Source organism: Lathyrus oleraceus, chromosome 1 (genome assembly GCF_024323335.1).
Source record: "Lathyrus oleraceus cultivar Zhongwan6 chromosome 1, CAAS_Psat_ZW6_1.0, whole genome shotgun sequence".
Classification (NCBI taxonomy): Eukaryota; Viridiplantae; Streptophyta; class Magnoliopsida; order Fabales; family Fabaceae; genus Lathyrus; species Lathyrus oleraceus.
In genome coordinates, this window is record NC_066579.1 from 369,418,109 (window position 1) to 369,430,089 (window position 11,981).

Here is an 11,981-nt window from a genome sequence, read left to right on the forward strand (position 1 = left end):
AGGTGTACTGCTTCAATATACAGGTTGTCTAAAATAAATAAAAAAATATAGCGCTTTTTAAAAAAAAAAATTTAAATAACCACCCACTTTAGAGGGCGCTTCCCAAAATAAGTGCCCTCTAAACCCTTTAAATTTCCACTTTAGAGGGCGCTTTCCAGTAAAAGCGCCATCTAAACCCTTAAAACTTTCCACTTTAGATGGCGCTTTCCAGTAAAAGCGCCCTCTAAACCCTTAAAAGTTTCCACTTTAGAGGGCGTTTTCTTTAAAAAGCGCCCTCTAAAGTGGCCCTTATAGGGCTTAAAGAGCCACTTTAGAGAGCGCTTTCACCAGGAAAAAAAGCGCTGTCTTTACCTATGCCAGCGCCAGATTAGAGGGCGCTTTAAAGCGCTGTTATAGGCCAAAAAAAGCGTCCTCTTTTCCCTTATTTGGCGTAGTGACCACTCTTAGCAGTTACATTATACCAACTCCTCATGTTCTTATCTATATAGAAAATGTCCTTTTTTTTTCAGTCTCTGAACTTTACTCTTTACATCTTTTTCTACCTAATTATTCCTCTTATATTTGTCTTGAATTTTATTTTATTCTTGATTTACAATTATCTATGACTATATACAAAGGAGATAGAGAATTTTGGAGTGACTTTTTTGTATTTCAAATTTACCCTTACAACTTTTTTAAAAATAATAAAATAAAAATATATGGTTGTAATATACTACTGTCACATTAAGTATTATTGTGATCCCCACTATATAATACCGTTATTTATTTTAACTTATTAATTAAATAGCTATTTTAATATTCAATAAAATACATATGATTTTATTTTGACTATCTTTTTATTTTCAATAAAATATATTAATTAAAATTTTAATTTCTAAAAGTAGCTTCAAAATAAGTTCTACAGTTATAATTTTTTTTTCCTAAAAAGAATTATATTAATGTAAAACTTAGTCTCCAAAATTTATGCTAATTTTATATTACTTTATTAGTTAAATAGTTATTTTATTATTCAATAAAATAAATATTATTTTATTTTGGCTTTATTTTTATTTTCAATAAAGTATATTTATTAATCTTTAAATTCCTAAACGTCACTTCAAAATAATATTTACAATTTTGAGTTTTTTTCATACAAATAATTTTTTAAATGTGTGTATCTTCGTTGATTGTATTCTTTATTGAAATAAATAAGATCAAATTAAATAATTTTTTATTTTAAATGTGCTTATGTGATTTTATTCAAATTTTATTGAGATTTTCCTACTTTTCGTTTTCGATATAAAAACTCTCAGCACTTAGAGAATGCAACAAACAACCCACTTATAATTCCCTTTATTACTCGATATTTAAATAGAAGAAAATGTATTCCCTTCTTCTTTTCATACACTAAAACTTTTTTTAACATAAAAATAATATATTAATACCAAAATACAGAATCTAAGTATAAGAAGTGCTTAATGACTACCCATGACACTATAAAAATCAAACAAAAAACAATAAATAAAACAAAACACGAAGAAAAAAAGCACTCCAACAGGTAAAGATCAAAGTCCTTGGAATTTAGATTAGAGTTCGTATTTTCATATCCACCTTCAATAAATCAGAATCCATCAAAATAACAAAGAAATTACATATCAATACCAAGTTCAAAGTTAAGCACAACAATCGACCTCTTACTATTACACATTTGTTATTGATTAAGGTAGATGACAAAGTTTTGAAGTCAATCAAAGTATGAGTATGAGTTCACCCACGATACACCTAGAACGATTTTGAGGAAAAAAACTCTTTTCCTCCACCTCTTTCAATGTTTTTGTAACACTATCATGACAAAGGTTTCTCCTCATCCATGTTTTATTTATTTTTCAATAAATTCCACATATTCCTTCCGTTTATAAATATAACCGAGAGAAAAAATAATTTAAGGCATGTTTCGAATCCCAGCAACAACAGTTTATGTTTTTATATTTTTAAAAATAATTCATTTTTTTTATTTTAATTTTTAACTATTGATCTATACATTCAGTTATATTTAAAATCGAGGGATTAAATTATCATAATTTACTATAAAAGCATTGAGATGGATTGCAAGATAGAAAAAATCTTCAATGTTCTTGAGTCTTGAACAATTTTTGTCTGCCCTTGCAATCTATCTCACATAATGATATTGATGTTGTTGTTCTTGTTGTATTTTTTGTAATAATCTTCCTAGGTTGTAAATCAAAGAAAACATTGAGAAATGATTATATTAATGTAAAACTTACTCTCCAAAAATCATGCTACATTTATAGTAATTTATTAATTAAATAGTTATTTTTATATTCAATAAAATACATATTATTTTATTTTCACTATCTTTTTATTTTCAATAAAATATATTTATTAAAATTTTAATTTCTAAAAGTAACTTCAAAATAACTTCCACAATTATGAATTTTTTTTTCCTAAAAAGAATTATAATAATGTAAAACTAATTCTCCAAAAATTATGGTAATTTTATATTACTTTATTCATTAAATAGTTATTTTATTATTCAATAAAATAAATACTATTTTATTTTGGCTTTCTATTTATTTTCAATAAAGTAGATTTATTTATTAGTCTTTAAATTCCTAAAAGTAACTTCAAAATAATATTTACAATTTTGAGTTCTTTTCATACAAATAATTTTTAAAAAATACAAAGAATACATCACATTTTTAAAAGCTATGACAGATATACCCTTACCCTAGTTTAAACTGCCTATAAATACAGAATTTTACATTTGAGTAACCATCCAAAATAAAGCTTCAAAGAATATTATTGCATTATTCAATGGTGAACAAGATGCATAGATCACTCTCATTCTTTGTCATCTATGCTTTAGTTATTGCAGGTAATGAAGAATCTCTCAACTATTATAATTATGGTTGTTAAATTATAAACGATAAATCTCATCTCACGTGTTTTACTTTGTACGAGAACAGTGCAATTGATGCAGGTAGAAGCTAAACCATCACCATGCAATGTAATTCTGGGAAGTTGTTTTACTGATAATTGTAGTAAGAAGTGTATGGACTATCGAGGAAACTCTATACTTTTAAGTTCGAATTGTAACTTCTACAACTTATGCACATGTGAATACGATAAGCCACCAGCAGGAAGATCATGCACAGTTGGTATGGGACTCTGCACAGATATATGCGGTGAGTCTTGTTGCGATGGAAATTGTAAGGGTAGATATATGAACACAGGTACTGGGGTATGCGTCCATGACTATGATCTATACTTTTGTAAATGTGTGTATCTTCGTTGAGTGTATGCTTTATTGAAACAAATAAAGATCAAATTAAATAAATTTTTATTTTAAATGTATTTATGTGATTTTATTCAAATTTTATTGAGATTTTCCTACTTTTCGTTTTCGATATAAACACTCTCAGCACTTAGAGAATGCAACAAACAACCCACTTATAATTCCCTTTATTACTCTATATCTATAACTATATATAAAGTGGATAAGGGATTTTGGACTGACTTAATTTCATTCTCATTTTACCCTTTGAAATACAATTTATTTAGTTTTAAAAAAAATACTATTAACATAATGCAGTTTTTATTAAGTGAAGGACAGTTAATTCTAAATTACGGTAACCACGTGTAACTATCACGTTTAATTATCAGAGTTTATTTTTTCACTTATATTATAAACCTATCAAAATGTACGTTAGTACCAGAGTTAGGTGGAATTTTTGGAAACAGTGTTTATAACTATATATAAAGGGGATAACAGATTTTGAACAGGATCTATAACTATATATAAAGGGGATAACAGATTTTGGACTGACTTAATTTCATTCTCATTTTACCCTTTGAAATACAATTTATCTAGTTTTTAAAAAAATACTATTAACATGGTGGTGGAATTTTTGGAAACAGAGTCTATAACTATATATAAAGGTGATAACAGATTTTGAACAGAATCTATAACTATATATAAAGGGATAATAGATTTTGGACTAACTTAATTTCATTCTCATTTTACCCTTTGAAATGCAATTTATTTAGTTAAAAAAAAATACTATTAACAAGGTGGTGGAATTTTTGGAAACAGAGTTTATAACTATATATAAAGGTGATAACAGATTTTGAACAGAATCTATAACTATATATAAAGGGATAATAGATTTTGGACTGACTTAATTTCATTCTCATTTTACCCTTTGAAATGCAATTTATTTAGTTTAAAAAAAAATACTATTAACATGGTGGTGGAATTTTTGGAAACAGAGTCTATAACTATATATAAAGGTGATAACAGATTTTGAACAGAATCTATAACTATATATAAAGGGATAATAGATTTTGGACTGACTTAATTTCATTCTCATTTTACCCTTTGAAATGCAATTTATTTAGTTTAAAAAAAAATACTATTAACATGGTGCAGTTTTTATTAAGTGAATGACCGTTAGGGGTGGCAAACGGGCATGCTCGTCCCGTTTAGGCCCGCCCCTCAAAAGCCCGCAAAAAAACGGAGCGGGGCGGGGCGGTCATAATTGAGGATGCGGGCTTCAAACTTAGACCCGTCCCGCAAAAAAGTGAGGGCAGAACGGGGAAAGCCCACGGACACGGTACTCTTTAAGCCTAAAAATACAAAAATTTATGTAAATACACATGACCGCAAAAGCCCGCAAAAAAAACGGGGCGGAGCGGGACGGACACATTTGAGGGTGAGAGCCTAAATCCTTGGCCCGCCCCGCACAAAAATGCGGGCAAAACGGGCATGCCCAGCGGGCCGTGCCCATTTTGCCACCCCTAATGACCGTTAATTCTAAATTACGGTAACCACGTGTAACTATCACGTCTTACTATGAGAGTTTATTTTTTCACTTTTATTATAAACCTATCAAAATGTACGTAAGTAACAGAGTTGGGTGGAATTTGTGGAAACATGAGTTCATTGAGTGTTGGTGGAAACTTAAACACAATCATCCAATTATACTTCATAATTTACGCCTCCCATGTGGGAGGTGAATAAAAAAACCATTCTTCATCATCATCACTTTTTTTCTCACTCATCTTAATATGTTTACTTCGTTTTTATTTATTGATTAAAATTGTGTAAGAAAAGTCAATAGTAGAAAGAGAAGTTGTGCAATTAAACTATCTCAACCCCTCTTAACTGTTACATTATACCAACTCCTCATGTTCTTACCTATATAGAAAATGTCCTTTTTTTTCACTCTCTGAACTTTACTCTTTATATCTTTTTCTACCTATTTTATTTTATTCTTGATTTACAATTATCTATGACTATATAAAAAGGGATAGAGAGTTTTGGAGTGGATTTTTTGTATTCCAAATTTACCCTTATTACAATTTTTTTAAAATAATAGAATAAAAATATATGGTTGTAATATACTACTACCACGTTAAATATTATTACTACCACGTTAAATATTATTGTGATCCCCACGATGTAATACAGTTTTGTTTTTCCAAATTTGCACTTATTATGAAGGTTTATACCCACTATATAAATTCAACCACCACCATATCAATTTTGAGAGGCATCAGGAGTAAGATTAGATTACAAGTGAATTTGTGTTTTTATAGAATCAATTTTATATTTTTGTTGTTTGAAAAATTGTCATCTTTTAATTCAATTTTAAATTTGTTTAAACTTTAGAGTTTTGACTATAATGTGTAAAAAATTCTTCTTTTTGGTAAAATATATAATAAGTTTAGCCACCAATTACCTTTGTCACAAAAGAATCAATTTTAGAGGTTAATAGAGGGTGAATTCAATCATATGTTTCATCATTTTTTTATTTCAATTCAGAAGTTTTAATAATGATTTAGATGCAATTTTTTATGATAGATTTCTATTTCTCACTTAAAGATGGAAAATTGTTTCTTTTTACGCTTCAAATTTACCCTTTCCAAATGTTTTTCTTAACCGCTCTTGTTATACCTTCATTTACCGTTTTCTTTTTATTTTTCCATTTTTTCATTTTCTCCAGTGACGACAACAACCAAAAGCACCGCTAAACTTCCGACATCACCGCTGATACCTCCAACAGCCAGCCTTCATGATTGAAGCGTTGTGTCAGAAACTTCTTAAAGGTACGCGGAGTTCTAACTTCTATCTATTACTTCTTTGGTTTATGTGTTTCGAAAGCAACACTGAAGTTTTTGTTATGATTCGTTCATTTTTTAATGATGGAGTAACTTAATTTATTCTCATTATCAGTACTTTTGAGTTAACTTTATTAAACCTTATTCTTTGTGAATTTATTTTAAAAAATATGGTTATTTTAAAAGAAACATTATAGCCATCCAAACAACATTAGCATGAATAGAAGTTGCTACATAGAAAGTTTCAGTAGTTGTATTAATAGTAAGAACAAGAACCATCCAATCATCCTCAGAATTATGTCTAACTCCAATGTACTTTGAATTATTGAGAAACTTTGCATAGATATCATTATAAGTGTAATTAGACAAGAAAATAAGGATCAACCAACTATATTTTTAATTAAATTTTTAATGGCCATAACGATTATACACTCTTTTATTTTGAAGCGGGTGCTAATTTAATTGTATTAGATCAACCATTATTTCACTAATAATTTAATTATTGCAATACAAAGTTTATTACGCATTATTAAAATATAATTATTAAAATAATTTAAATTAATATAAGCTTCAAATTATGAAAATAATTATTAAAATATGAAACTCTACTAATTAAATGGGTAATTTAATACTGTAATTATTAATAATTGTACGTAATAAAATATGGGATAATAATTTAATAATTATTTTTATAATTTGAAACTTATATTAAAACAATTATTATTTCACTGCAACTGTTATTTTAATATATTTTCATAATTTGATATAATTTTTATTTTGAAACAAATTATAGTAAAAGCTATGTATGAAATATAAATTATTAATTTAAAAATATAAAAGGTAAGCTTGATTGACAAAAGAAAAAATAAATTGAATTCAATGTTAAAATTTTAAAATTTATAAATGCAGTAATTGTATCAAAAAAGCACATTAATTAGCCAACAAAATTTTCATTACCTGAAGTTTTAAAATATCTTATAATCATGGTTAAATAAGTATAGTTAGAATCAATAATTTTATTATTTTACTCTCTAGCAACCTTACAAGTCTATGTAGCAAACTTAATTTGAAACAACTTGAAAAATATTTTAAAAAGAATTTTTTTTCACCTAAAATTTAAAAATATTTTGTAATCATACTTAAATAAGTATAGTTAAAATTAATAATTTTATTATTTTACTCTCTAACAATCTTAAAAGTCTCTGTAGCAATCTTAATTTGAAACAACTTGAAAAATATTTTAAAAACAAAAACTTTTCACCTGCACTTTTAAAATATTTTGTAATAATTATTAAACAAGTATAGTTATAATCAATAATTTTATTATTTTACTCTCTAGCAACTTTAAAAGTCTCTATAGTAATTTTAATTTGAAACAACTTAAAAATTATTTTTAAAACAAAAACATTTTCACCTGAAGTTTTAAAATATTTTGTAATCGTCGTTAAATTAGTATAGTTATAATCAATAATTTTATTATTTTACTCTCTAGCAATCTTAAAAGTCTCTATAGCAACTTTAATTTGAAACAACTTAAAAAATATTTTAAAAAATCAATAAGATATGTATGAAGAAGATAATTTATAGTAAAAGATTAGAGTAGATATGAAGAAGAAAATAATATATAGTAAAATATTAGAGTAGAAATGAAGAAGAAAAAATTAGAACACCAACCTCTTGTATTATTATTTCCACCTTGCAATTTTCATTAACTTGAGAGATAACATATTAATCCTATTTAATAGTGGGAGTTTATTGAGGGATAACATATTAAATATTCTTAATGTACATTCATAACTATTTATTACCATAATAAATAAAAACTGAATTGATAAAACCATTAAAAAGGAACAGAGAATATCATATATATATATATATATATATATATATATATATATATATATATATATATATATATATATATATATATATATATATATAAGGTCTCATATAGTGAAGTTTATTTTGTTTCTCTGACCAAGAAGTTACCTGTTAAAATAATAAAATTTATTAAATACGAAATGTAATGTTTATTTTGATATATCTATAACTATATATAAAGGGATAAGTAGGGCTGGAAATGAGTCGAGTCGAACCCGTCGTTAGCTCGACTCGATAAGAATTGGTTTAGCTCGAAACTCGACTCGAGTTCGACACGAACTTTTTTTAAGCTCGAACTCGAATCGTTTTAAGTTCTTGAACAACTCGGTTCAACTCGTTAGGTTCAATTCGTTAGGTTCGGTTTGTTTACTTCACGGACTAAAAAGTCATTTTTTAAAGTTTAAATTTTTTTATTATATTTGACATTTTAAATTATTCTTTTTAAAGGGAAAATATTAAAACAAAATAAAGCTTTCAAGAGATAAATTTAAAAGTCTAATTCAAAAACTATTCTTTTTGAGTTTAAGTTTGTCTAAAAAACTATTACAAATATAATAATATAGTACAACAAAAACTATTAAAAATTGATACATTCCCATCAAAAAATGATTATTCAACTTCAATCTTCATTACACAAACTGTCAACTGATTTACTGTCATAGCTAGCGAGAAAAACTATATATATAACCGAGTCGACTCATGAACCTAACGAGTCGAACTATACATAGCTCAAGTTCAGCTCATTTATTTTAACAATTTAGTTTTGAGCTCAAGTTCGACTCATTTGATTCATGAACCAAGTCCAACGAATTAATTATCGAATCGAGTCTCGAACTATTTTCGAGCTGGTTTGGTTCATTTCCAGCCCTAGGAATAAGAGATTTTGTCTATAACTATATATAAAGGGATAAGAGATTTTGGACTGGCCTAATTTCATTCCCATTTTACCCTTTGAAATACAATTTATTTAGTTTTAAAAAAGAATACTATTAACATGGTGCAATTTTTATTAAGTGAATGACAGTTAATTCTTTATTACGGTAACCGCGTATAACTATCACGTTTAACTATTTTTTCACTCTTATTATAAACCTATCAAAATGTACATAACTACATAGAGTTTGGTGGAATTTTTGGAAACACAATTAAAAATGGGTTCATTGAGTGTTGGTGGAAACTTGATAAAACACAATCATCCAATTACACTTCATAATTTACGCTTTCTGGGAGGTGAATAAAACAAATATTCTTCATCATCATCACTTTTTTTTCTCACCAATCTTAATATGTTTACTTCGTTTTTATTTATTTATTAAAATTGTGTAAGAAAAGTGAATAGTAGAAAGAGAAGTTGTGCAGTTAAACTATGTCAACCCCTCTTAACAGATCCATTATACCAATACTTATCTATATAGAAAATGTCCGTTTTTTTTACTCTCTATACTTTACTCTTTACATCTTTTTCTACCTATTAATTCCTCTTATATTTGTCTTGAATTTTATTTTATTCTTGATTTACAATTATCTATGACTATATACAAAGGGGATAGAGAGTTTTGAAGTGGCTTTTTTGTATTCCAAATTTACCCCTACAATTTAAAAAAAAAATATATATATATATATATGGTTGTAATATAGTACTGCCACATTAAATATTATTGTGATCCCCACTGTATAATACAGTTATTTATTTTAACTTATTAATTAAATAGTTATTTTAATATTCAATAAAATACATATTATTTTATTTTGACTATCTTTTTATTTTCAATAAAATATATTTATTAAAATTTTAATTTCTAAAAGTAACTTCAAAATAACTTCCACAATTATGATTTTTTTTTTCCTAAAAAGAATTATATTAATGTAAAACTAATTCTCCAAAAATTATGCTAATTTTATATTACTTTATTCATTAAATAGTTATTTTATTATTCAATAAAATAAATGCTATTTTATTTTGGCTTTCTATTTATTTTCAATAAAGTAGATTTATTTATTAATCTTTAAATTCCTAAAAGTAACTTCAAAATAATATTTACAATTTTGAGTTCTTTTCATACAAATAATTTTTAAAAAATACAAAGAATACATCACATTTTTAAAAGCTATGACAGATATACCCTTACCCTAGTTTAAACTGCCTATAAATACAGAATTTTACATTTGAGTAACCATCCAAAATAAAGCTTCAAAGAATATTATTGCATTATTCAATGGTGAACAAGATGCATAGATCACTCTCATTCTTTGTCATCTATGCTTTAGTTATTGCAGGTAATGAAGAATCTCTCAACTATTATAATTATGGTTGTTAAATTATAAACGATAAATCTCATCTCACGTGTTTTACTTTGTACGAGAACAGTGCAATTGATGCAGGTAGAAGCTAAACCATCACCATGCAATGTAATTCTGGGAAGTTGTTTTACTGATAATTGTAGTAAGAAGTGTATGGACTATCGAGGAAACTCTATACTTTTAAGTTCGAATTGTAACTTCTACAACTTATGCACATGTGAATACGATAAGCCACCAGCAGGAAGATCATGCACAGTTGGTATGGGACTCTGCACAGATATATGCGGTGAGTCTTGTTGCGATGGAAATTGTAAGGGTAGATATATGAACACAGGTACTGGGGTATGCGTCCATGACTATGATCTATACTTTTGTAAATGTGTGTATCTTCGTTGAGTGTATGCTTTATTGAAACAAATAAAGATCAAATTAAATAAATTTTTATTTTAAATGTATTTATGTGATTTTATTCAAATTTTATTGAGATTTTCCTACTTTTCGTTTTCGATATAAACACTCTCAGCACTTAGAGAATGCAACAAACAACCCACTTATAATTCCCTTTATTACTAGATATTTAAATAATAGAAGAAAGTGTATTCCCTTCTTCTTTTCATACACAAAACTTTTTTTAACATAAAAATAATATATTAATACCAAAATACCGAATCTAAGTATAAGAAGTGCTTAAACGACTACCGATGACACAATAAAAATCAAACAAAAAATAATAAACAAAACAAATCACGAAAAAAAAAGCACCCCAGGAGATAAAGATCAAATCTTTGGGATTCAAATTAGAGTTCGTATTTCCATATCCATTATCAATAGATCAGAATCCATCAAAATAACAATGAAATTACATATCAATACCCATTTTAAAGTTAAGCAAAACAATCGATCCGTTGTTGATTTGTGAAGATTTTTTTTAAATAATCATTTTTTTTAAAAAAAATTCAAAAATTATAAAAATGGGCACTTTTTTACCCTAAAGACACATTGGCGCCACCCTAGATGGCGCCTACCCTTTAGTTGGAGGGCAGGTCGCCACTAGGAGTGACGCCTACTCCTAATTCTTTTTTAAATTTTTTTTTTTTGCTTTTTTATTTTTTTTTTTTTAATATGTTTTTAATTATTTTTTAATTTTTTAAAATCTTTTTTAATTTATTTTAAATTTATTAATTTATATTTATTATAATATATATTAATTTATATTAATACATATATATATATATATATATATAAATAATATTATTTATAAGATATATATATATATATATATATATATTAATTTATATATATTAATTTAATTTATAACTAAATAATATTATTTATAAATTATTAAAATATATTAATTTATATACATGTAAATAAATAATATTATGTATATATTTGTAAAATACACAAGATATATATATAAATATATATTAATTTATATATATTAATTTATATTAATAAACACAATATATTTATATTAAAATAATACACAAGACAAATATTATAAAGTTTAATTAAAATGCATTATTAATTTGGGATTTTTTACATATTATGCGGTCCCTGGTACGATCCGCACGGGGGAGGTCTAACTACTCGTCTAGACGGCTCACGTGGTGGTGGTGCTTCCCTATTCCCACCCCTAGTCCTAACGCGTCCCCTTGCCCTTTGCCGTTGTGGTTGGA

At 26.4% G+C, this 11,981-nt stretch overlaps 2 protein-coding genes across 2 annotated transcripts; both read left to right on the plus strand.

Annotated features, from left to right (window-relative positions):
• The first annotated feature begins 2,722 nt into the window (after positions 1-2,722).
• Positions 2,723-3,354, plus strand: LOC127137241 (defensin-like protein 183). The gene is made up of 2 exons (XM_051063717.1): positions 2,723-2,875; positions 2,967-3,354. Exons 1-2 carry the CDS (start codon positions 2,815-2,817, stop codon positions 3,293-3,295), a joined length of 390 nt encoding a protein of 129 aa, XP_050919674.1. The 5' UTR covers positions 2,723-2,814; the 3' UTR covers positions 3,296-3,354.
• A 6,771-nt stretch (positions 3,355-10,125) lies between these two features.
• LOC127137248 (defensin-like protein 183) lies at positions 10,126-10,757 on the plus strand. The gene is made up of 2 exons (XM_051063725.1): positions 10,126-10,278; positions 10,370-10,757. Exons 1-2 carry the CDS (start codon positions 10,218-10,220, stop codon positions 10,696-10,698), a joined length of 390 nt encoding a protein of 129 aa, XP_050919682.1. The 5' UTR covers positions 10,126-10,217; the 3' UTR covers positions 10,699-10,757.
• Positions 10,758-11,981: the final 1,224 nt, after the last annotated feature.